This window comes from Eurytemora carolleeae, unplaced genomic scaffold (genome assembly GCF_000591075.1).
Source record: "Eurytemora carolleeae unplaced genomic scaffold, Eaff_2.0 scaffold81, whole genome shotgun sequence".
Taxonomy (NCBI): domain Eukaryota; kingdom Metazoa; phylum Arthropoda; class Copepoda; order Calanoida; family Temoridae; genus Eurytemora; species Eurytemora carolleeae.
In genome coordinates, this window is record NW_019396041.1 from 111,009 (window position 1) to 137,817 (window position 26,809).

Sequence of the window (26,809 nt, forward strand, 5' to 3'; positions counted from 1 at the left end):
AATCTCGAGACTTACATAATCTCGAGATTATGTAAGTCTCCAGATTAATTATTTAGGTCAACAAATTATATTCCTGCACTCTCATTGGACAAAGTAATTACGGATATCCAAAGAGAGAGAAAATGAGTGGATTAAGGACTAAAATTAAAAGTTTCCACAATGGATATTTGGATTAAGCAGTCGGGATTAAAGGTTATCCATTCTAAAGTTCCCGTCTCAGATTAATTAACCGATCGGGATTAAGGGTATTCCATTCTAAAAATTCAGCACTGTGCATTTTGTAACCGGATTAAATCCTGGATATTAAGCAATTGGATTAATTTAACCTGTTTTTTTTTGTAACCGGATTAATGTATTTTTTCATCGGATTAATTTATCATGTGTATTTTGGTAACCGGATTAATGGATTCTATTTATTTTGTAACCGGATTAATTTATCCTGTGTATTTTGTAACCGGATTAATGTATCCTTTGTATTTTGTAACCGAATGAATGTATTCTGTGCATTTTGTAACCAGATTGATGTATCCTATGTATTTTGTATCATGTATCCTACGTCCTGTAATCTGTATCCTGTATCCTTTGTCCTGTGTATTTTTTAACCGGATTATGTATCCTTTTTATTTTATAACCGAAGGAATGTATTCTGTGCTTTTTGTAACCAGATTAATGTATCCTATGTATTTTTTATCGTGTATCCTACGTCCTGTATTCTGTATCCTGTGTCCTTTGACCTGTACTATTCTCCAGAAATATGTCAAGAAATGAATCACTATTGAGAATATGCTCCATTAATAAGGACGCACATTGAGGGCACACACTATAGGGACGCAAAAAATTGTCGTATCAGTACACAAATATACATGTGAAGTATTTATTTAGATCTTATTCTACAGTATACAGTTTACTGTGTTTAGAGTATAGGCCCTTTAACGTTCACACATATTAACCCGAGATATCGCATTCAACTGATTGATTTAAATCTCCTTTAGAATTCAAGGGTAATCAAGAATTTAGGGTAAAGGGGGTGTATTCAACCCCCCCCCTCTCCCATACTTTTGTCCCTCTAATACAAGAGGATTTTTGATGTATTTAAGTAAATATAAATTTGATCCTGAGAAGCCCTCTGTGTTAGAATTACCCCTTAAGACACCAGGTTCCCTTCTTGTTTATTTTACTTACGGAGAAACACACACACATCTCTTTTCTTAAACTTGGGTAGATTGTAGATTGTATATCCTACCTAGAGATCTAATTAGTTCCTAGTATCCAGTATTTATTTGGAAACGGGGACGGTAGAGATCTAATTAGTTCCTAGTATCCACTATTTATTTGGAAATGGGAACGGTTTAGATTAAAGATTTGTTATTAGTCATGAAAAAATCTGATGTGAACCTGATCCACCTATATAAAGTGTAGAGATGCAAAGGTTAAAAGTTTTTACCAATTGTGAAAAATTTCCGTTTATAGACCTGATTTCCGTTAAACTCCTGATTTCCGTAAACAATCATAATTTTCGTATATATTCCTGATTCTCGTATATAATCCAGATTTCCGTAAACACTCATAATTTCCGTATATATTCCTGATTCTCGAATATAATCCAGATTTCCGTAAACACTCATAATTTCCGTATATATTTCTGATTCTTGTGTATAATCCAGATTTCCTTAAATATTTCTCAGCCAATGAGAAGTATTGTCCTTATCTTTAAGTCAACAATATATGTTTAACCCTACATACACAGGGGGTCCCACAATATTCATTCGGAAATTAAATAACAAGTTTCCAACCTTCTTCCTTAAAATTTTTTCAAGATGATAGAAACTCATAATCTGTAATTTGCAAACTTATTATAACATTTTTTACTCAGGAGTAGTTGAATTGTTACAGTGTTCAAAATCTTCATTGATTTGAGACAGCTTGTACGAAATACTATACACTCAGTTTACTCAATACGCTTCTGCTAAAACCGTTATTTTCCGGAGTGATCGTTGAATATAGAACTATCTTTTAAATTATAATTTTGTAATAGTGAAAATTAGACAATGAGATTTGTAGAAAAAAGACAATTAATAAGTAAAAAGTGATAAAATGAGAAGAATAATAAAAATATTGATCACATTTATTTTCATTACAACAGGTTGAGCCGCTACGAAAAGAAATTAAATTAGATGGATCAAATTAAGCAAATTAAATCAAAATAAATCAAAGTACACCAAAGTGAATCAAAGTAGAATAAAGTAAATATGAGTAAATCAGAGTAGATACTAAAAAATAAATAAAATTAATATTTTTTAAAGCAAAATCAAAATAAGTCAAAGTAGACAAATAAAAGTCAAAGTTATCAAAACGAATTAAAATAAAAAAACTAATGAAATCTAATTAAATGAAGCCTCGAGAATGAGATCCGCAGATCGAATATTTGAATATCTTTATTTTAGGTTCCCTGTTCCTTTTTCTTGTAGAAAACCGTGTACGCGTACAGATGAAGAATAAAGCAGAGAGGTAACATGATCATTGATCACGGAAATGAAGGTCAAAAAGAGAACAAACGGTTTTAGACTCCGTGAAGGGTATCTTCTATTTATATAATTACAAACTAATAATCTCTATTTGTCAGTATGTTTGGATGTCGGATCTGAACTCATGAACCCCTGGACCGATTTGCCTCAAATTTTAAACTGGGTTGGCTTATTATAGAGATTTTTTTTCAAGACATATCTAGGTTCCCAAGCTAGTCTGTTATAAACAAAGATAATATATATATAGATATGCAGGCAGGTAGAAACCTCCTTCCTAAATTGCTTGTAGCAGACAACTAATTTTTGAACCTCTGAGAAAATGTACAAGGAGAGACATCTATAGCAAATTGATTACTTCCTATATTCCTTTCTCCCCTTGCTGCTATCTGTAGGAAATACGCATTTGTGTTATATAAACATACAGTACGCGTATTGCATCCTGTATAGTTCAAGTGTTGCTATCTGGACCTGTTTGGCCAATAAATTTAAATTTCAAGGTAACACAAACATACAGTACGCGTTTTGATTATGTTATGCAGTCAGAGATTTAAAGATTTGAATGTTTTAGACAAGGTGAACTTTGAAGACACCTTTTTCTAAAAATGAAGATGGCTTTCAGGCTCAAATTTTGATTTTTAACAGTCCAATGAACATAAAATATACAGAAATTTTGCCGTGTAGTGGAATTTTTTATATTGTAATCCTGAATTAAGTTTTTAAAAGCCATTGCCTTGGCAATTGCCTCGGCAAATTTAAATATGCAAAAATATTTGCAGAATTTCTTCGCAAAAGTTGTGAAATTGGCTTTCTTTTGTTAAAGGCTTTTCTAAAAGTTGTAAGAAGTCAAAATCCAATGACCGGAGGTAGGTCTAAATATAGATTTAGTCGGGTAAAGGTAAGATAAGGCATTCAGACAATATGCCTGAAGACTCAGGCAGTAGGTATAAAATCCCCACTTTGAGCCAAAAGTAATGGGCATGTGTTAGTTAGAAAACTCAAAAAGTTTGAAGAGCCTCAGACCAATACTTTTATAGTCTCCAAAAATGTCAGGGGGAGGGTGGTAACCTAACCCCCCCCCCAGCCAGAATTGGGCTAACTTTATTGCATAATAACAAAGAAAAGATTAACAGTTCCTTCCTGCATTTGTTTGCAGAATTTTCTATGAATTTGGAAAGTTTAAAAAACAGAAGTTTAAAGGGACGGTTTACTTATTTGGTTAATTTCATGGCAAATTTGAATTATTTAAAAAAATTAAACTAAGGCTATCAAAGGCGATAATGGACTGGGGCTGGCTCATTTATTTTTTATATACCAATCAAATTGAAGTTTTGATCGCACCAAACCTAGGATGATAATTTTAGGAAAGTAATGGAGTTTTTTTTAGTTTTTGGGGTTAAGGGGGTGATGAGCCAGTTCTGAGCCATGAAGAGCCAGGAGCAACCGACCATAGTAGTGTTGAATGGGATGTATTGTTCGACCGGATCCTGTCCGCTATTAGGACTTTGTCCTAGATTCGATGTACTTTTTAGTCATAATTTTTATTTAAATTGCGTTAATTTACGTATGCCATTCAGTACAACTTGCACATTTAAACTTTGTCTAGTCAAATTCCTACCTCAGTTTTATTTGCATTGATTAATTTGTTTCATTAAGTACAATATGCAGTATACATTGTTGATACTATAGTACGCATTTAGTGTTATCACGCATAAACAAAGTGATAAATTAGCAACAATCCAGAGGATAAATGCCATGCGTACGACAGAGATGGTGCTGTTTGCACCTTTTCTCAAGACCTCAAAATTTATACCTGCCTGCATATCTATATATATATTATCTTTGGTTATAAAAGAAGAATGTTTACATAACTCCAGTATTATGTGCGAAATTGATTTATTGCTGTATTTTGTTAATTAGTAAGTAGAAAGTGGTAAATAGACAACAACAAATCTGTACTTTCTGGCATCTATGCATTGGCCAGTAAAAATGTAAACTTAGTCCAAAAACGCTACACCGTAGATTATTTTAGATTCGGACACAAACTATTTTTTACTTTTTAGATTCTACAATAAAATTTTTGAGTCATAAAAATTCAAACAAAGTTTAATATGGGTATATTCCAACGAGGTCATAGCATATAGAGTTATGATTTACGCTAATCCTTTACTAATTGTACAGGTCATGTATTTTACTTCCAAAGATCAATCTGTATATTACAGTACTCGGGGGTGATTTCTGAAAATATTTGAATGGAGATTTTTTTTCCATGTAACTATTAAAATCCACTACTCCTTTATCATATCCAGGATTACATTTGCACATGAAGATGTGCTATTACAGTCTTTTACAGAGCAGTATTATATCGTTAATAAACGGTTCTGAGAAAACTCAAAACTTAAGATACAAAACTTGTACTCCGTGAGCGTACTGCATATTTGATGTTTGTGCTGTATCATTAGGCCATAATTTCTCAATATCCTTTATCAGTAAACTATGCTAAGTGTACACACGGAGAGGTAGCTAAGATCCAGCCCCCAAGAGCCCAAAATTTAAAAGAGTATCGTTGAACGAAACTCCCGAGCTTCCTTTTTGGGGTCTTAATATTTGTGTAGATTTTGATTTAAGAGATTCGGAAAAAATGGAGAATATGAAGAAACTAAATAACATATTATTTTATAACAAAAATATTGATATACACAAAACTGTCTAACCCCATACGTGAAACCCGGGTTTTAAAGCTGGTTTTCATAACGATACCCTGTCTTAAGTTTTGGGCTCAGAGCCCAAAACTTAAGACAGGGTATCGTTGTGAAAACCAGTTTTAGAACCCGGGTTTTACGAATGAGGTTAGGCAGTTTTGTGGATGTCAATATTTACTTTATGAAATATTATTTTATTTAGTTTATTCATATTCTCCATTTTTTTCGAATCTCTTAAATCAAAATCTACACAAATGTTAGACCCAAAGAAGGAAACTCAGAAGTTTCCTTCAGCGATACTCTTTTAAAATTCGGGCTCTGGTAAATTCCAATGAACGACTTTAAATATTCAAAGAAAATTTGTAAACTCCTAAAATCATGCTCAAAGGTCTCATTTTAAGTCTAAAAGAATTGTACAAATATGACATTTTTATTTTCTGAAACGGTGCATTGTCTTCAACATAATTAAACAGTTAGATTCGTAGTCACCTATAGCATGTTTTTTGAAATTTTTACGTAGACGAGAAATCAGGCCGGATGCTGACAAAAACTCAAATATTATCTATTTACTACCTTATTGTGCACACCTTTGATATTTCAAACTTAGACTTTTTGATCTTAAAAAGCTTCATACTTTGAAATATCAAAGGTCTATGAATTCGGTTTGCAAAAACTGAGAAATTAGAGTTTGTTGCAAAAAATCATCTCCTTTTGTAATCTAGGACTCCAGCGCAAGAGCGCACCGTTCTTCAAGTTGAGAAATTAACCAAGTTTACATCAAGTGAAGTTGAAATCAACAAGGAATTATATTTTACAAAATTTTAATTTATTTATCTTTTAGAATACAAATAATGGTTTCTTTTACATTCGTTACAATTAAAAAAATAAAATTTATTTGTTACAGAGCATTTTTTTCCTAGAAACAGGCGGACTCAAGTTTATTACGACCAGGTTAGAATATTTTTAAATGTGTGTAGAAATGTAACTAAAATTATAATTTCTACAAGTAAAATAATGCAGACACTGGGACACAGAAATCTGTGGACTTAAGAAGACAATTAAACAATCGTCTGTGTATTCTATGTTGTTATATGTTGTCAATGTAAAATGGGTCTGTGTACATTGTAAAGCGCAATATTTTTGTGTTTCATTTTCATTGTCCTTGAGTCTAAAAGTCATCCTTTAATTCCACTGTTTCAAGTTTTCCAAAGTCTTATATAAATATGTTCTTAAACGTTAGATGTTTGTCTGACGCTGATCAAGGTGGTTTTGCTGGTTTTAAAACAATTAAACTGTCAATATTTAAAGATCAAACACTATTTTTGTTCTAAGTAGTTTTACATATCATACCATATATATAGTGAGACCCATAAAACTCTGGAAGAGGACTGTTAGATTCAAGTTATGATTTTAAATAGTCCAATGAACATGAAACATTACAACTGTGCAGTGTACACATGTCAATTTTAACATATTAAATCGATATTTAAGCTAGCGGTAACAATGTTTGCTTTTAAACAACATCAAAGACACAAAAGATTGTCTAAATGATTTCCTCCTATTTCACATTTGTATGGGTACCACTGTACATTTATATTTTTAAAGATTTGTCCTATAAGTACCAGGACCGTAGGTTGTCAATTTTCAGAGAGAAAAAAACTTGAATTTCCCCACATATCTAAATCCGTTTTCAGGGTAAATCATGCACCATTTAAAATAATAAAATGTATTTTTAAGACTAGCAACCTCCACTTGTTGAAAACTATGCAAATAGAAAATAATAAATTGTATTTTTACGATTCGCAATCCTCTTTGAAAATAAATCAAAAAAATAACAAACAAGCAGATATAGTTTAAATGAATCAAATATTAAAATTTTCCTGTGACATTTTACATGACGATAATGATAATGATAATTAAGGCAGGCGTGTGTTGTCGAATCTGCCTTATTACATCATCCTGATGTTAGAGTTTTTCTTCTAATTACTGGTATGTACATCTTTCCATCATATGCCAGGGTTACTCCCCCCCCCCCCACTCCCTCCCCTCCTCATTTCCTGGCATAAATACTGTTGATATCATGACACTCATTCACAAACTTAAAAATTTGTCAAATCTCGATTGACTGCAATTTATTAACAATGTTTATGCAATACTGAAGATGTTAAACTATAAACATTGTATATTTGCCTTATTTAAAAAATAATCTCAAAAATTGAGTTAGGTTTTAAGACTTGACGTTGGTTGGTATTTGCTAGAATGTAAAAGGCCAGAAAAATGACACCACATTTCTCTTTCGGCTCAAAAGTTCGAAAAAAGATAATCTTAGAACACTTTTAAAATTTTAATAAAATTTGGAAGATATATGTCTGTATTTGCTGAATTTTCTGAAACATTAAATAGATTTATATAATCAGGTGGAAATTCTTCAAGTATAAATGATCTGCGTGAAGATATTAATTTAAGGTAAACATTTGTTCTATGAATTTATAATCTGCGTGAAGATATTAATTTAAGGTAAACATTTGTTCTATGAATTTATATAGTATTGTCCCCTTTGAAGCAAGATTAAAACAAATGTCTCAAAACAAAGCTGTCATGAGACCTCATAGGTTGCAGGTTATTTTCTTTCAAGTCGAAAAATTTCAATTTGTGGATTAATTTTCAAACTTGAACTTTCGAGGTTTAAATATGGTAAATCAGAAAATTAATCTTCTGCACACTAAAACTTTGAAGTCTGTAGTCTTAGCACTCTAAGCTTATTCATGTGCCACATTTTGTTATCAACAGGTTATTAAAGTCAGTCTGAACTAGACTAATGTGAGTTAAGACTTGATTCTAAACTTTTAGTGAACAGGGATGTATCTTTTCTCCATTTATTATATTTATTTCAGAAGTCTGTTATCCTACCCTAATTTCAAGATCCGATATATTGACAATGTAGCTATTTTCAAGTAAGTATTGCAAAGAAATTGAGTTTTTAACCACAATCTCAAATTTTATAACCTTAATAATTTTACTACCTGACGGTAAAGACCTTTAAGATTTCAAACTTAGACCAATAGATTTTAAAGTTTGAAATATGAAAGATCTACGACATTGGGTTGCAAAGATATAGAAAATCTGAATTTGTGGCAAAAAATTGGTTCATTTAAGATTTGACGGTCAGAAGACAGTATGTAATCATTTTGAAGCCGTTTTATAATTAGAATGTGGGATTTATTATCTTTTGAGCACTTTTTCTGCTGACAAATTAGTGTACTAGACAAATTTATTGTTTATAGTTAAAAGCTTGACAAAAAAATTAGTCAACAAATTTGTGTGTTGACGAAAACTGTAAAAATTGTATTCTAAACATTAAATTTCACACAAAAAACTTCATGTTACATTTAGAAAAAGTCCCCTTTGGGATTGGTTTGTGTATTCCGACTGGCAGGCACAAAAACAGAGATCTCACATTTTAAGGTAATGTAATATATTTTTCAAAATCAAGGGATTGTTAACAATTATTTGAGTAGAGTCTCAATAAGAGAACCAATTTTTAATTTACTTTCCACTTTAATCGAAGAAGCAAAATAATCAGACCTCGATATTTTTTCCTTCTACAATATTTTTATACTAGTATGTCCGATTTATAATGGAACCTTCAATAGCGTTATCTGCAATCAAAAGCGAATGAGCTATCCATGTATCTCTTTTAAAGTTGATTATTTTTAATTGTGGTTTCTCTATAAAAGTGACTTGCAGACTTCTGCCTACAGAAACATTAGAGCCAACTCTCAGAATTAAACACTTCTTAAACTAGAAAAATGACCAGAGCTAAAAACTTTAGAATGGGATACCCTTAAAAAAAAAGGAGAACAAGCATTATTTAATCTGGAGATTAAGAAAAAGAGGAGATTAAGCATTGATTTAGATATCCACCTTTCTAAAGTTTTCAGCTCAGATATTCTACATTATTGATCAGATAAGAGAATAAAGGTTATCGGTGTGAATCGAGCAAGCTTTTCTTACAACTCACTTTGAATATCTTTAACATATTTTCCAATTTCTTTATTTAGATTTGCTCTGGGATTGATATTTCTTTTTGATTACGGCGGAGTAGTTTTATCCTTCAGTGTGCTCACTGTGCAGCGCATTCCTTTTAATTTTATTGGTAACGCACAGTGATTATGAATACTTTAATTGATTAATGAATATGCAGTGGATATTACATGGATATTGATATGTATATATATATATACATTGTTTTGTCTTAATTATAAAGACGATCTTGCAATCGTAAATTAATCTAAATATATCATTGTCTTGTATTTTGTAATAACAATAAAAAACCTAAAGCTTTGACAAATTTTTCGTCTTTTTACATAGATAAAAATATCGTGATAGTCTTGGGGATGATTCTGCAAGATGTACACAATATTTCAAGATTATTTTTTAACACAAAAAACTAAAGAAAACTGTGAATTAGAACTTAAAACTTGATTGAAAATAGTACACTGTACACTGTACAGGGGAATGTGAGGATGATGTACTGACAACAGATATTTTGAGTTTTCCACAGAAAAACCAGTTTCTTCAATATGTACTGGATGATGTACAAATGCAGTTCAGAGAAAAACTATTTTCTGAGAGAAGTCTAACCAATTATATCTACTCTTTCTGCAAGGTTGGATTACATTAATATTACAAATGTTTTTTTTCTTAAATTAAGTCCCTTAAGTTAATATGATTAAGATTAAGTCTCTAAAAGTTAATCTGATTAAAATTAAGTATCCAAAAGTAAATCCGATTAAGGTTAAGTTAATGTGCTTAGAATCATTCTCTCAAAGTATATCTGACTAGGGTTAAGTCCCTAAAATTTGATATGATCAATGTTAAGTCCCTAAAAGTCAATCTGATTAAGATTAAGTCACTAAAAGTTAATACGATTAAGTTTAAGTCCTTAAAAGTTAATCTGATTAAGAATAAATCTCTAAAAGTTAATCTAATTAAAGATAAGTCTCCAAAAGCTGATTAAGGTTAAGTTTCTAAAAGTCAATCTGATTAAAATTAATTAAACTTCATACGGTTAAGCATAAGTCTCTTAAAATAATATTATAAAGAAGTTAATCTGATTAAGGTTGAGTCCCTACGAGAGCTAGAATTTCAAGAATGCAGGTTCCTTGAGGCGCGTTTACTGCATCCTGAGGAAGAGAATATATTTTTTTACTTTCAAAAGAAATGAGTCTTTGACACAAACTCTGATTTTCTAATCACTGTATCTTTACAACCCAATGGCGTAGACCTTAGATAATTCAAACTTTGATTTCTATTAGTGCAAATAATTTAAGTTTGAAATATCAAATGTTGTCACCATCAGGTTGCAAGGATATAGGGATTAGCAAATTTGATCTTGTTGTGGCAAACACTCAATTCCGTACGTACATTTTGAGATTATCAGACCTATTTAAAAAATAACATTCTCGATGATATTGATCAGGTCCTCTGTCCGATAGAAAAAGAAAAACATTGGGTTCTCTTTGATGAAAACAGGTTAAGTATAGCTGCATATAGCTAGCTAGGTTCCACAAACAGGAATTGAGTCTTTGACACAAACTCTCAATTTATCATTCCTATATCTCTGCAACCCAATTTCGTATACCTTAGATATTTCAAACTATGAATTCTGTTGCATCAAATTATCTTAGTTTAAAATAAAAAAGTCTACAACTTCAGGTTTCATAGAAATAGGGATTAGAAAATTTGAGTTTGCGGGAAAGACTCAATTCCTTTGAGAAATTTTACAAAGGAATTTAGTTTTTGCCACAAATTCAAATTTTCTAATCCATATAACTTTGCAATTTGTGGGTATAGACCTTTGATGTTTCAAACTTTAATTATTTTACTCAACGGAATTTAGTTAGAAATATCTAAGGTATACGAGATTGGATTGCAAAGATAAAGAGATTAGAAAAACAGGGTTTGTGGCAAAGACTCAATTCCTTTCAAAAATTTTTATATTTTACAGTTGCTTTTCTTTAACTATTCCAATTTTTAACCCGGAAAGAAATGTTTCCAAAAATTTAAAAATTTAAAAGAATAAACTTTAGAATTTTATAAATTTGAACTTTGAAAATATTATATTTAGCTTGTTGTGTAGATATGAGCTTGCTAAAGCAAAGTTTGAATCCAAGGAAGTTAAAGGAATACATTTGTGGCTTGAACTTTCAGCTGGATTTAAGGTAATACGACTTTAAGTATTATAGTTAAGCATATTGCACACAACGCAATAAAGGGAAAATGCGCATTGCACATTCTTGCGCAATAATCGTTGTCTGCAAAATCTACATTATACAAGGTTATCCAAAAAGTATGAAACTTTTGAATGGAATTTATATTTTCTGTTTCTTTTTATTCATGATTACCTTCAACTATAAACTTCTTTGTTTCTTTGCTAAATCATTAAAGAAGCCATTCAAATACCACATTTAAACCAGAAGGCGTAATTTAAACTTGGGATATATAAAGATTTTAAGTCATCTTTACAGTCTTATCCTTTATGGGTTCTGTGTTTTCTTCACGAGTACATCAATAATACTTTTCTCTTATATTAAATCTATTCTCAGTTTTAAAATCGAATAAGTAGGAACATATTTGCAACTAGGCAATGCATGCTACAAAAACTTAAGTTTCCAATGTTAGTTTAAAATCTTTCATTTGTTCTATAAACACATTTTCTGAAGAGAGCTCCTTATATACTACTGAACTTTATCATTCTTTGTCTTAAATGTAAAATAAAAAGTATATCAATTTTGACGTCGCAAGGTCGTAACAACAATTCCGCATAAAATAAATGTCTTTCTTATTTTAAAATTGAAATGGTTCTACATGATACATACAGTTAAAACCTAATTATTAAATATATTGAAAGAATTTATGAAATGTCGTCTTGACAATTTTTCAGTGGGTTTAATATTATTTCTACGTGAATCTCAGGTTTTGCAACAATAAATAAATAACCATGAATATGCGGGAACAGTTTTAAAGAGGTCCATATAGTCATTTAATTTAAAAAAAAAACTAAATATCTGCAACATTTCATTGACAGAAAGTGAAGAATACGACATTTGATAAATTCTTAAAATGTATTCAATACTTAGAGTTTAACTGTATCAATTTTTAGGAATGGGGTTCCCCAACATTTAAATCAGCAATTTATAAATTAGGTAATTTTCGATTTTTTTTATTTAAATCGTTTTTATTTATCTCTTTCAATGTTATCAAACTTTTGTTTATGATTTTTTTTCACTTTTCAGCAAAAAAATTGCTGTAAAATTTTTTGGGATTTAAAAAAATCATTTAGTTTTCATGCTTGCGTAAATTACGAATGAGTTAAAAGAACAAAACATTGTTTTTTTTCTTCATATTTTCTTTTTTTGAAGGAAATCAACACTGTCCTGCTGTATTCTCCAGTGCTACCAGAACATTATAGCAAACTATTAATTAAATAAAACACAGAAATTGTTCCTAATTTGTGTTTCACATTTATTAGTATTTTACCTTAAGAAACATACATTTTACAACAACTTGTCTTTTAACAACAACAGCAAAATAGAATTTAATTTGTTTACTAGGTTTTTATAATTTCAATACACCTTTATACTTCTCTCTACGTCACTAAATCTCTAACTAAAACTTGACATTCAAAACAGTTTGAAAACATGTTTGTTTTCAGTTTCAAAGCTTTCAACATGTTTTCTTTAATCTTGACCATTCTCTACAACTTCATCCTTCTCACATTCCTCAACCATCTCCATCTCCTTCTAAACAATCTCTTTTATCTTTCAGTTTAGCTTTACGAATACACAATTTTATATTCAACATTTATATTATCCCTTTTCACTAACATTAGAAAAGTTGTAACAATCTAAGTAATTTGAATATCTTCAATTTTTTTTTTTAATTTTTCTTAATTCAAATAAATACATCTGAAATCTTGTCTGGGACCAAATCTAATTAATAGCTAGAGGTAGTTTATTTACATAAATTAGGTTGAACTACTACTTGTTAACTTAACATTGCACAAACGAATCTACGTAGTTCAACTACTTCTCGATACTCTTTAAATTAGGTCTTTATTCTATAAAATGAAGGTTTATTTACCTGGTTGTTTATAAGATCTGCCAAAACCTTGTTATTTATCTCTTCAGCCTTCTCTTTATCCTCAACCTTGGATTCTATAGTTACTGTTGTGATCTTAGTCTCAAAAGTATCATTGGCGTTTCCGTCAGATATAGTGGTGAACTCGGTGATTGTAGTTTCAATAGTTTCTGTTCCGTCAGGGTTAATCTTGGTAATAGTAGAGGACTTGGCTGTTAGATCTTGGAGATCTATTGTCGGGGGTAGAGAGCTAATATCTACTCTACTAGTTTCAGTTACAATCTTAATTTCAACCTCATTACATTCATCGTCAGCAGGTTCCTTAATAGTTTCAACATGATCTTCATCTTCAATCAGTCCAATTTCTTCAACCTGCTCCGAAGTGTCATTTTTGATCTCCTCAGGTTCGGCCATATCTTGATCTTGGATTAGTTCGATTTCCTCAACTTCTTCCGTAGTGATATCCGTGTTTTCAATAGGATTTACAGAATCTTGATCTTCGATTAGTCCGATTTCCTCAACTTCTTCCGTAGTGATATCGGTGTTTTCAATAGGATTTACAGAATCTTGATCTTCGATTAGTCCAATTTCTTCAACATGCTCAGGTTTGGGTTCAGATTCATTGCGGGGTGGCTCAGTTTCAGGTTCCGTTAAGGCCTCTACTGAAGTAGGTTCAGTGGGAATTGAAACGGGTTCAGGGGTTGGTTCTTTAAAAGTTTCGGGTTCAGGATTTGGGGTTATTTCAGGCTCGGGTTCGGTTACCGGGGTGGTTTCAGGCTCAGGTTCGGGGATGGGTTCTTTTTCAGACAGAGGCGCTGGTTCCGCTGAAGAAACTCCATTGATAGCTTGAGGTTCAGGCTTGGGTTCATACTTTGCAGGTTCGGCTTTTAAAACCTGTAAAAATTAATTAAGTAGTTACAAAATCTGGAAACACTTTCCGGAAAATTTATTAATATTATATTGGGTTCTGTTGGGCATATGGGGCGCCGAAGGCTACTTGCTTCTTTTTTCCTTTATTTTTCTGTCCTGAAAAGATTACCTTTCCGGTTTTAGTACTATTAAATAAAATCTCCTCTGAAGTTTTAACTATTGTTTTACAAATCTTGGAGTAAGCATTGATCTCCATATTATATAGACCTCTTTGATATCCCGAGGTTATCATACCCTGCAAGGATCATTTAAATTAAGGAATCAAGCATTTATCTTTAAATTTAATAGTGCCCATATTGAATTTCGAAATCAAGCGTTTAAGATTAATGATACTCCAGACCTCTGATCACTTGGAGGATTATTTCATACCTGTTCAGTGATATTTTCTTCTCCAGGTTCTCCTAAACAAATCATTTAATCACCGCGTTTTTAAAATATATAAGAAGCTAATTAAATCTACAAAAATCAAAGCGTATTCCCCCTTCATTTGATTTTTGGAAAACTATGCTAAATGAGACAACGTTAGGTTTCACAATAAATTGTTTTTTTTTAAATTGGTGCTTAAAATTAAATTCCTTCTCTTTTTAATAAAAAAAATTAGTTTCCTACCCTTTTCCAGGCAGTCCCTCTTTTTAGGTTCAGGATCACAAACTTGACTGAAAAAAATCCAATAAAACCATTAAACAAAGGAATGAAAATTGTCTTTTAATTATAAACGTTTCCATGGATTTGAACTTTGTAACCGATAAAAAAAGGTCTAGCTAAAGGAATTGAGTCTTTGCCACAAAATTAAATTTTCTTTGCAACCTGATGGTGTACACATTTGATATTTCAAAATAAGACTATTTGATCTGACAGAATTCATAAATTGTAATATCAACTCAAAGGTTGCATCTGGTTGCAGAGATATAGGGGTTAGAACATCCGACTTTGTGCCAAAAATTCGGTTCCTTTCTAACTACTTTCATTTCGCTATAAACTGGCTATCAGTACAGATTTATAAAAAAAATTAAAATCAAATAAAATGTTGTTCAAACCTTGTCATCTTGTCATCCTCATTCTTTTTTAACAAACTCTCGTTCGTTAAACCTATAAAAAGGCAAGAAGACATTTTGGATAAAATCGAGTTTTGTAAATTATTTAAAAAAGCCTAACCAATTGCCAGTGTTTCGTTTCTTCTCCTTTTCTCTGTTAGAGTCAAGGTCTTTCTTTTCTTTTCCTCCTCACTTTGGAATTTAATACATCAATTTACACTTGTAGTTTTAGTTAGAAAAATAATAATTAGAGGAAAAACAACAAAACCATGACTTCAATTAACATTTGAAGTCAGCTTGTTTTAATTCGAATTAAATGTAAAAAAATATTATTTAGAAATAGAGAGATGCATATATTTCCCTGGTTGCAGTTTCTGCTTCTAAGCTTCTGGAAGAAAGGATTAGAGCTGCAATATCTGGATCCCTTTCCCTTTATATAATAAAAATATAGGATTAGAGCTGCAATATCTGAATCCATTTCCCTTTTCATTAATAACAATATAGGATAAGAGCTGGAATATCTGGATTCCTTTCCTTTTTATTAATCCTTTCCTTTTCATTAATAAAAATATAGGATTAGAGCCGCAATATCTGGATCCCTTTTTATAATAAATTTTTAGAATTAGAACTGCAAAATCTGGATCCCTTTCCCTTTCTTTAATTACAATATAGGATAAGAGCTGCAATATCTTGATCCCTTTCCCTTTTTAAATAAAGGAATTGAGTCTTTGCCACAAACTCTGATTCTCTTATCCCTATATCTTTACAACAAAATGTCATAGACCTGAGATATTTCAAACTATATGAATTATGTTATTTCAAATAATATAAGTTTAAAAAATCAAAGGTTTACACCATCAGGTTGCAAAGATACAGAGATTAAAAAATTTGAGATTGTTGCAAAAACTCAGTTCCTTTTTAGAATTAGAGCTGCAATATCTGGATCACATTCCTTTTATATAATAAAAATATAGGATAAGAGCTGCAATATCTAGATCCCTCTCCCTTCTTTTTATCATGTAAAATTGATTTCAAATATTTGTAATTCCTTCCACCCAAAAAGGTCGTTCTTTGGTGAAAAAAAAACAGCGGCAGCGGTTGAGGCATAGCTTAGATTCTTTACAGCTTAAAATGAGATTTAAAAATTATTTTTTAAAATTAACATTATGAGTTCGATTAATTGTAGCACGAATATTTTATAATACTATTTTGGTTTAAACCATTGGCACTTTGTAAACCTTTTTTGCCTTTAACCGCTGTAAATGGATAGTTTTATTTAAATTTTTACTCTCAACTGTAAAAATTACCATTTTATAATATAACTTTCTTATTTGCAGCACACATATTCATAGCAAACAAATATATGTAAAAAAAACATGTGAAACCCATGGCGGTTAAGGGCAAAAAAATTCACATACAGAATATGATTGTAGAGGTTGAATCAACTCTTAATTAAGGAATGAAAAATGTCCCATTTTTAATTCTGCAAGCTACGTCGAAGAGTCTTTGCAAGATCCCAACCGCTCGTTCAACTGCCACTGCTGATGTTTATTTTCCAAAGTATATATCATTGGTAGAATTCATAGCTTTCACAAATCAAAGGTCTTCAAGAATAGGTTGCAAAGATGAAAGGATTAGAAAATAAAAGTATGAGAAGAGATAATAATTCCTCTGAAATTCTAGTAAAAGATAATGTGTTTTAAATTTAATACACGCAATTATGTTAATTCCTGACCTTCTTGGCTTAGATTCTTCTTTTGCAGAATCCTCGGTGCAAGCAGTGGAACCTATCTGTAATGTCATCAGTTTTATTATTATTAGCAGTATAACCAGCAGTTGTATGATTATCATCAGCATTATTATTAGAATTATCACTAGCAGTGGTATCATCATCAGTATTATTATTATTAGCATTATCACCAGCAGTTGTATGATCATCATCATTAGCATTATTAGCATTATCATTCGCAGTTGTATTATCATCATCATTATTATATTAGAATTATCACTAGCAGTGGTATCATCATCAGTATTATTAGCATTATCATCATCATCTGTATCATTAGCATTATCACTAGCAGTTGTATTATTATCATCATTAGTATTATTAGTATTATCACAAGCAGTGGTATCATCATCAGTATTATTAGCATTATCACTAGCAGTTGTATTATCATCATCATCTGTATCATTAGCAGTATCACTAGCAGTTGTACTATCATCATAATCAGTATATTATTAGCATTATTACAATAACTTGAGTTATGATTTTTAATAATCCAAGGAAAATTAAAGACAGCAAATGTGCAGTGTAAAGAACATAAGCATAATTTCAAAATTTCAAAAATATATCTCTTACCTTCGTCATGATATTTTGTCCATAGCTAGAACTATAAACGCCCTTCAATTAATCTCAACAGTAAAATCCGTAATTACAGTGATAACCAGAAAACTCTGGAATACGAAGACGACTTTCAAACTTAATTTATGACTTTAGATAATCCATGAGCACGGGAAACAGAATTTATTCAGTGTAAACAGACCCATTTCACTTGATTTGTGATTTAATAAGTGTCTAGTAAAACTATTTGCTTTATAACAACATCAAATGCACATACGAATGGCTATAAAGTCGTCTTCCTATTTTTGTTTTGTCCTCATTAAACCAAAGTTTCATTTTTTAATAAGAATTAGAACGTGAATTTACCGAATTGTAAGCTATGATTAAAACAAATCTTTATTTACAGGAACTAAGTTAATGTCAAAAATTTTCTAAACCCTTTATCTTTGCACCCCTATGTCGTAAACTTCTGTTATTTCAAATTATGAATTCTGTTAGATTCAACAGTCTAAGTTAATATCAAAGTTTTATACCATCATAACAAAAACTCAGTTTATTTTTTTTGTACATTTTTTTAATTTGTTGATTCCTGATTTAACAGTGATGAAAAAGTCAAATATAGAGTTTATTACTTTTGACTTGGTGTAGACATGGTCTAAACAAAGAAATACCTCCAAAACACTATAAGTGAGTTTTTAATGTTAACATTACCCCATCTTGTAAATACCAGAATGGCAAATAATCTGTGTTATAAAGTAACTGTCCTAAATCTTTCCAGGAGTTTTAGTTCCATGTTTACCGTAGTGTAAGTCGATTCTTATTTTGACATTTGTCTAGGAGCCGGTTAACCTGCTAACATGCAGCTTTCCCCTTGCTTTCATAACACTTTTTATAGAGCTCATATTTCTCATATCACTCTAGGAATTATAGGGAGAGGGAAGGAAGAGGAAGGGACAGGGACAGGGTAGAAGGAGGGGGCGGGGGGAGTTTAGAGGGAAAGTATGAATTTATGGGGTAGGTATGAGAGTAGTATTCGGTCTTTGCGTTTAAACTTTAAAGTTAGTTTTCTTTAAAAATATTTATAAACATTAAGAACAAATGCCCAGTTAATCAGATATACTTTTTAACCTTATATTGGGGATGGAGTCATAACGAAAGTTTTTTGAGAAGGTTTGACACAGAAATCAATGAAACCTGTGTCTGAATTTAATGAATTTAAGCCGCGTCTAAAATCCCCCAAAAATTGGTTTCAATTGATCGCTGGCTTGAATGTTGAAAAATTTAATTCAAAAGAATTGAGTCTTTGCCACAAACTCTGAATTTAGAATCCCTATATCTTTAGAACCCAATGTGGCAAATCTTTGATATTTCAAACTTACATTATTTGATCTAACAGAATTCATAGTTTGAAATATCTAAGGTCTACGACATTAGAATCCAAAGATATAGGGTTTAGAAAAGCAAAGTTTGTGGCAAAGACTCAATTCCTTTAAGTGGAACCAACAAAATTTGAGCCGCGGCTTAAATTTAAACCGCGGCTCAAATTCTTTAAATTCGGTCTCTGAAAGATTAACAAAATTTGAAAAAGTGTTTATTGTTTGATTTAACTTTGATGTACAAGACCGTAAACACTAAACATATTGTTGTTCTTAGCTTTTCCAAGAACAGGAAAACATATTGTTTAGAAAGTTTTTGTTATTTCAAACATTCTCTGCAGAAAGCATAAAAAGTAATTATAAGAGAGGTTATATCAACAAACATGTTCAACCCTGTTCTGCACAATTTCTCCGTTTCTTGAGTTTGGGATTCTTTTGTAGGAAAGAAATGGTCCTTTTGACTGATTATTGAACGTTGTTAGTATTCGATTTCAATCTTGAGGTTCTTACGACTTTGTCTACTATTGGTCACTGGATGTCTTTTAATTGTACCAAAAAGTATTTCTAGTGGGTGCGATGAGAGTCTTCGATGAAATATGTTGCTTCAAAATGCCTTTTTTTATTTTCAAAAGTAAAACTAATAATCGAAAATAAGCTCGTTCTTTTTTACAAAGATTAAAAAAAATATCATTTTATTTCATTTCTCTTCAAAAAAACTCGCAATAAAATCATTGAAACTATTGAAGTTAACCAGAGAAAGCCTGTAGAAAGTTACAAAATTGATAGATGGAATTAATGTTAATATTAATTCCTTGCAGAGTTCTCTAAGCCTTGCTTCTCGCATTGATCTTTCAATCTCCCTCGCTCTGCTCGTCTCATGATCCTCAGAGTCATATATAAACCTATAGAATATATAAACCTAGAGAATATATAAACTTAGAGAATATATAAACCTAGAGAATATATAAACCTAGAGAATATATAAACCTAGAGAATATATAAACCTAGATAATATATAAACCTAGAGAATATATAATCCTAGAGAATATATAAATCCAGAGAATATATAAACCTAAAGAATATATAAACCTAGAGAAGATATAAACCTAGAGAATATATAAACCTAGAGAATATATTAACTTAGAGAAGATATAAACCTAGAGAATATATAAACCTAGAGAATATATAAACCTAGATGATATATAAACCTATAGAATATATAAACCTAGAGAATATATAAACCTAGAGAATATATTAACCTAGAGAATATAAAAACCTAGAGAATATGAAAACCTAAAAATTATATAATCCTAGAGAATATAAAAACCTAGAGAATGTATAAACCTAAACGATCGTTAACAATCGTCAAAAAAATAAAAACGACCTACCCTCGCTAACGAAACGACGAACTGAAACTAAAAAACGACATCTTTGACTTTTTCAAAATCGATCATTTTTAAAAACAACTGTTTGTTTTTCGTTTTCTCTTTGTCGTTTTAAAACGATATGATCGTTTACCTAGCTTTTCTATATCTGTATCCGTAGTACCCACTCCAATCAGGGTTCAAAGAGTACTTAACTAAAAATAAAATTATTGTTTTTTTTTATGGAATATAATAAATCAAACTTTAAACCGTGGATTCGAACATTCCTTTTTAAAGCAGGAATCATTGGCTTTATATCTGTAAAATTAATAGAATTAAACTTTATGTATGTGTATAAAGTTATCTATGATATCTCAACCGTCATAAAATAAAATAACAAAAAGTTATAAAATCATGAATTTAGAGTAATGACCTGAATCGTATAGGCGAGGATAAGTTATAAAATCATGAATTTTGAGTAATTACCTGAATCGTATAGGCGAGGATAATTTATAAAATCATGAATTTAGAATAATTACCTGAATCGTATAGGCGAGGATAAATTATATAATCATGAATTTAGAGTAATTACCTGAATCATTTAGGTGAGGATAAGTTATATAATCATGAATTTAGAATAAATAAGTGAATCGTATAGGCGAGGATATGATATAAAATCATGAATTTAGAATAATTACCTGAATCATATAGGCAAGGATAAGTTATATAATCATAAATTTAGAATAATTACCTGAATCTTATAGGCGAGGATAAGCTATAAAATCATGAATTTAGAATAATTACCTAAATCATATAGGCGAAGATAAGTTATAAAATCATGAATTTAGAGTAATTACCTGAATCGTATAGGCGAGGATAAGTTATAAAATCATAAATTTAGAATAATTGTAGTTATAAAATCATGAATTTAGAATAATTACCTGAATCATATAGGCGAGGATAAGTTATAAAATCATGAATTTTGAGTAATTACCTGAATCGTATAGGCGAGGATAAGGGGCAAAAGGAACGAAATCACTTCTATACTTCTTGAAAGGAAACTAAAGAAAAATAATTTAATATCAACAATCTTACGTCCTCAAATCATAGTTTTGGCATCAAATATCTAAAATGTTGCTCTAGTTCAGTAACACAGACTTGGAACAGATTAAAATTTTACTTAATAATTGAATAAAGTCACATCAACAGTTTTGTTTGATTAAATAAATAGAGTGGCATGTCCAATTTACAAGGATACCAGTTATCTTAATTACAAGTGTTTAATTCTGACAATTTCCTTTAACGTCTCTGCAACATAAATTAATGAGTCAGTTTTACAGAAATTATTGAAAAATATCACTTTTGAGCTAAATAATGGTATCTATTGGAGAGACCATTTTTTAAATGAAGGGTAACTTAAAATTACGTCACAGTCCCTTTAAAATAGTTTTTTGTACAATATAATAAAATAAACTTCACCTCTGTATTATCACGAGTATTTACTCCTACTCCGAAAGCATATCTAAAATATTTAAAATAAGAAAGAGTTTTCAATTCTTTTGTTATTCTTAAACCGTACCATAATCAGATGTGGTATGCTGTCTTTTGTGAATGAGAAGATATTATTTGATTTGATTTATTATTTATGAGTTTTTGTATAACTTTGACACAGTTTTATGTCAATTACTCGAGACAGTGATCAACTCCCAAAATGTTTAGGCTTCAGAATATAACCCACTTTCAATTTACCTCAACATTCCCTTTAAAGTTTATGCATATTAAAATTCTAAGTTAAATGCAAATAAGACAATTTATATGTTTTAAACAAACTCCGAATAAGTAAATAAGTAAAAAATTAACTCCCTATGTGTTTTTACCGATCTGGAAGTACAGTGTTCAAGAAGTAAGGTTTCTCTTTTCTTGATTCTGTAATAAAAAAATAATCGTATAGTAGACATTTAAAATCATATTTTCGAATTTATGCCTTTCATAATAATCTACCTGGAATCAGAACACTTTGTCTTCCTGAGTATCTTCCAGTATACAAGCTAAACACAATTATAAGTTCATTAAACTCCCCAATGTTGGTAAAAAATAAAACAAAAAAGGAATTATAAATAACTTAAAATGTTACGAGAATAATAAATGTCACCAAACTAAATGATATAGAGCTAAAGTGTGGTGACAAAGGATCAAGCTCAAATAGTGAACTAAAGTATTATTTCAAAGGATTAAGTGAAAGTATTGCGCTAAAATACTGTATAAAAGAATCAAGCTTAAGTGTTGTATCAAAGGATCAAGTTAAATCTGAGCTAAAATATTGTATTAAATGCTGAAGCTAGTGCGCTAAAGTACTGTAGATAAGAATCAAGCTAAAGTATTGTATAAAAAAATCAAGCTAAAATGTTAGCTAAAGTACTGTATCAAAGTATCAAGCTAAAGTAGGGGGATAAAGTATTGCTATTAAGGATCAAGCTAAAGTGTTGTATCAAAAGATCAGGCTAAAATGTGAGCTAAAGTATTGTATTTAAGGATCAAACTAAAGTGTTGTATCAAGGATCAAGCTAAAATGTGAGCTAAAGTATGGTATCAAAGATCATGCTAAAATGTGAGCTAAATTATTGTATCAAAGATCAAGCTAAAATGTGAGCTAAAGTATTGTATCAAAGATCAAGCTAAAATGTGAGCTAAAGTATTGTATCAAAGATCAAGCTAAAATGTGAGCTAAATTATTGTATTAAAGAATCAAGCTAAAATGTGTGCTAAAGTATTGTATCAAAGATCAAGCTAAAATGTGAGCTAAAGTAGTGTATCAAAGATCAAGCTAAAATGTGAGCTAAAGTATTGTATTAAAGAATCAAGCTAAAATGTGAGCTAAAGTATTGTATCAAAGATCAAGCTAAAATGTGTGCTAAAGTATTGTATTAAAGAATCAAGCTATAAAAATATAGAGCAAGTATTGTATCAAAGGATCAAGCTAAAGTATAGAGCTAAAGTATTGTATCAAAGGATCAAGCTAAAGTGTTGAGCTAAAGTATTGAATCAAAGGATTAATTCAAAGTAAAGAGCTAAAGTATTGTTTCAAAGGATTAAGTTAAAGTAGTGAGTTAATGTATTGAGGTAAAGGATCAAGCTGAAGTATTGTATCTAAGGATAAAAATAAAGTTTTAAGCTCAAGAATTGGATCAAAAGATCAAGATAAACTTAAGTATTGTGTAAAAGGATTGAGCTACATGATATGTAAATGTATTAAACGGAAGACCCACCTTGGATCAGATTCAGAATACAGATATGGTCTCGGGGTTCTCTCCTGTACATTCAAATATTTATTTAAATCAGAAAAATATCATTTATCAACCATTTTCTTGATTTTTTAAATCATTTTTAACAGTTCAAATAATTATAAAAATTCAGACACCTTGGACTAAATATAAAAGCTGTGAAAAAACTAAAAATTTTCATCAACTCGTTTTTATGGTTAACTAGGCCGATCTACTTCTTAGTTTTTGAAATAGCTGAACTCTAAGATAAGATTAACAAATAAATTAAATTCCTTGTATCCCGATGAGAGATAATCATGAGAAAGATATCCACTCTTATCCTGATATCCACTCTTATCCTGATATCCACTTCTATCCTGATATCCACTTCTATCCTGATATCCACTTATATCCTGATATCCACTCCTATCCTGATATCCCGATCTATCCTGATAAGTTCTGCCGAGTCCTCTGCCAGAATCCTCTCGTGCTGGGATCACGGCAGGAGTAAAACTGAATTGTAAACAAATTACACATTGGACATTTAGAAATTTTACAGAATGAATGAAATGTTTTCGTAAGCTAAAGATATCATTTAATGACAATTTAGGAGATCAAAAGTTCGGAGAAGATCTAGGTTTTAACTGTCTACCTGGAGTATGCAGGGTAAGGAGAAGATCTAGGTTTAAACTGTCTACCTTGAGTATCCAGGGTTAGGAGAAGATATAGGTTTAAGCTGTCTACCTGGAGTATCCAGGGTTTAGAGAATATCTAGGTTTAAACTGTATACCTGGAGTATCCAGGGTTAGGAGAAGATCTAGGTTTAAACTGTCTACCTGGAGTATCCAGGGTTAGGAGAAGATCTAGGTTTAAACTGTCTACCTGAAGTATCCAGGGTTAGGAGAGGATCTAGGTTTAAACTGTCTACCTGGAGTATCCAGGGTTAGGAGAGGATCTAGGTTTAAACTGTCTACCTTGAGTATCCAGGGTTAGGAGAGGATCTAGGTTTAAACTGTCTACCTGGAGTATCCAGGGTTAGGAGAGGATCTGGGTTTAAACTGTCTACCTGGAGTATCCAGGGTTAGGAGAGGATCTGGGTTTAAACTTTCTACCTGGAGTATCCTGGGTTAGGAGAGGATCTAGGTGCGTACTGTCCACCTGCCCAGCTCCAGGTTGGAGCATGAAGCCTGTAATCCCTGAATAATGAATAATGTTCAAGAGAAAGTTTTATACAAAGTTAACTGTTTGTAAGTATGCAAAAGGCTGGTAAAATTTGTTCGGCTCAGGTCTGTCAATAAAGTGGATGTTTCCTTTTTCCTTTATTTTCCACTCTACAATCCACCCAACATACAGCACCTTTCCTTAACATTCATCTCTTTTTTCCTACTTCTTTGTCCTTTATTTCTAAATTACTTTGTGTTTGGTATTAGGTATTACCATTAGTCAGTTGTTTATTTCTAAAAACTAAATGTATGTTTAAAGCTCAACTCAGCGAATTAAAACAACCATGGAAATGGCTAGGCTAAAGTCCTGGCTGATTTAATTATCAAATCATAAATAAAAAGTTTAAATTATATATTTGTATTGTGATTTAAGTCGAAATAAAAATACATCTATAATACTAACACGGAAATCATGTAAACCTTAACTAAACCAAAATATTGGGTTACACCATATATATTTTTCCAGTTCACCCTGTCGAGGTATATTATTTAGTATTCACCCAGTTGATTTAAAGAAAGTATTTATTTACCTATTGATGACGTAATCAGTGTTTGGTCGAGTTCTGTATGTCACATCATCGGGTTGAAATCCCTAAATATATATGTGAGTAGCATTATTTTCCTAAAATATTTTTTGATCCTCTCAAATGTTTAATTCTTGTCATATTTCTTATGTCCATAATATCAAATATAATATTTTTGAAATGATGAGTCATGTATACTCTAAAAGGTTTCACATTTTTAGACAGCCTCGACTTTAAAGTGTCGCAACGCCTTGGCCTTTGGTTTTACCTTACCAACCCGTATTTGCCTTTTTGTAGCCCTAGGCAAATACATTTTGAAATTACAACGGTCTTGTTTCCAGCCCAAGTTTAAAGGAGTAATTGGCAAAATACTGCTTGATTTTTGCGTGAGAACATGCACATCTTTGTTCGCAGGGACTAAAATATATTAAAAGAGCATAGCCGAAGAAAAAGTTTAAAATACAGTGATAACCAGAAAACTGTGGAATAGGAAGACGACATACTAAAGTACTAAAGTACATTTCATGTTGTTACGAAGCAAATAGCTTTGCTGGTAAGTTGTTGAATCTTGTATTAAGTGAAATGAGTCTATTTACACTGCGAAATGGCTGCGCCTCATGTTCATTGGACTATTTAAAGTCATTCTTGAGTCTAAAAGTGGACTTTCTATTCCAGAGTTTTCTGGTTCTCTCTGTAGCGAAAACGAAAAATTTACATTTAATGGATTAGAAAGGGTTCTAAAGTTTACACTATAAATCAGAAGCTTGAGTTTACCGTGTATTGACGAACAACACAATTGAGTAAAGAATTATCTTGGATGGGATCAGTTTTTAGCTGTTCACGTGTCGTGATTATTTCAATTATTTGTATTGAATCTTAATGCAACTTGTTATATCATTTTTTAACACATTTTTCATGTACAAATTTGTGTTTAGGATATATCGTTTGTGGCTTATTGTCACTTTTCGTTTTGCAAAGTAAAGATTACAACCTATTACATAATTCCCAGATATAAAAAAAAGATTACAGAGTAAGCTGAAGCTGATCTAACCACTGAAGGAATATCATCATCAAGAATCCTCATCATCTGAGGACTGTAAATATCATAGTAGTTCATTTTATATCTGAAAATTTATCATGTATCCATCAATACATATAAACTTAGAAACAATTCTCTTTGTCAATAAACAGATTCTTTTTTCAATTGTAAACTTGAAATTTTAAAAATACCTGTTTAAATCAACATTTAAATCGAAATAAAGTCTTTATTGTATCGTATACCTTGAGACATATCATAGAATATAGTTCATTTTATACCTGGAGAGTGGAGATTTATCATAATAGTATAATGTATACTGGGAGATATATTATATTAGTTCATTTTATACCTA

The 26,809-nt window shown here is 30.9% G+C and overlaps 2 protein-coding genes across 3 annotated transcripts; one reads left to right on the plus strand and one right to left on the minus strand.

The window, feature by feature from the left end:
* Nucleotides 1–1,941: 1,941 nt before the first annotated feature.
* LOC111700658 (lactosylceramide 4-alpha-galactosyltransferase) lies at nt 1,942–12,737 on the plus strand. 2 transcript variants are annotated; one of them, XM_023471645.1, is made up of 15 exons: nt 1,942–2,143; nt 2,445–2,508; nt 5,947–6,025; nt 6,129–6,175; nt 7,146–7,213; nt 7,642–7,690; nt 8,119–8,178; nt 8,618–8,689; nt 9,286–9,380; nt 9,739–9,893; nt 10,347–10,415; nt 10,707–10,759; nt 11,355–11,448; nt 12,390–12,432; nt 12,649–12,737. In XM_023471645.1, the coding sequence occupies exons 1-15, from the start codon at nt 2,095–2,097 to the stop codon at nt 12,696–12,698; spliced, it is 1,047 nt and encodes a 348-aa protein (XP_023327413.1). In that variant the 5' UTR covers nt 1,942–2,094; the 3' UTR covers nt 12,699–12,737. The 2 variants fall into 2 exon arrangements, with proteins under 2 accessions (XP_023327413.1, XP_023327422.1); XM_023471654.1 differs by having other exon boundaries at nt 11,367–11,448.
* LOC111700649 (proteoglycan 4) lies at nt 12,728–26,538 on the minus strand. The gene is made up of 20 exons (XM_023471632.1): nt 26,446–26,538; nt 25,425–25,486; nt 24,784–24,867; nt 23,965–24,184; nt 23,678–23,721; nt 22,413–22,459; nt 22,289–22,337; nt 21,891–21,933; nt 21,406–21,472; nt 20,566–20,626; nt 19,859–19,949; nt 17,690–17,731; nt 17,066–17,121; nt 15,692–15,760; nt 15,452–15,522; nt 15,334–15,385; nt 14,906–14,952; nt 14,666–14,697; nt 13,370–14,260; nt 12,728–13,029 (listed from the first exon to the last, which is right to left on the minus strand). The coding sequence occupies exons 1-20, from the start codon at nt 26,533–26,535 to the stop codon at nt 12,967–12,969; spliced, it is 2,181 nt and encodes a 726-aa protein (XP_023327400.1). The 5' UTR covers nt 26,536–26,538; the 3' UTR covers nt 12,728–12,966.
* Nucleotides 26,539–26,809: the final 271 nt, after the last annotated feature.

What these genes read in the sequence shown, in the direction of transcription:
- LOC111700658 (XM_023471645.1), top strand. Translation starts at nt 2,095, where the DNA reads ATGAGAAGAATAATAAAAATATTGATCACATTTATTTTCATTACAACA. An exon ending in CAGAGATCTCACATTTTAAG is followed by an intron (nt 8,690 to 9,285) that starts GTAATGTAATAT and finishes TTCTTTATTTAG; the next exon opens with ATTTGCTCTGGGATTGATAT. An exon ending in CATTCCTTTTAATTTTATTG is followed by an intron (nt 9,381 to 9,738) that starts GTAACGCACAGT and finishes TACACTGTACAG; the next exon opens with GGGAATGTGAGGATGATGTA.
- LOC111700649 (XM_023471632.1), bottom strand. Translation starts at nt 26,535, where the DNA reads ATGAACTACTATGATATTTACAGTCCTCAGATGATGAGGATTCTTGAT. An exon ending in GAAGAATCTAAGCCAAGAAG is followed by an intron (nt 15,761 to 17,065) that starts GTCAGGAATTAA and finishes TATTATATAAAG; the next exon opens with GGAAAGGGATCCAGATATTG. An exon ending in CAGATCTTATAAACAACCAG is followed by an intron (nt 13,030 to 13,369) that starts GTAAATAAACCT and finishes GAGATTGTTTAG; the next exon opens with AAGGAGATGGAGATGGTTGA.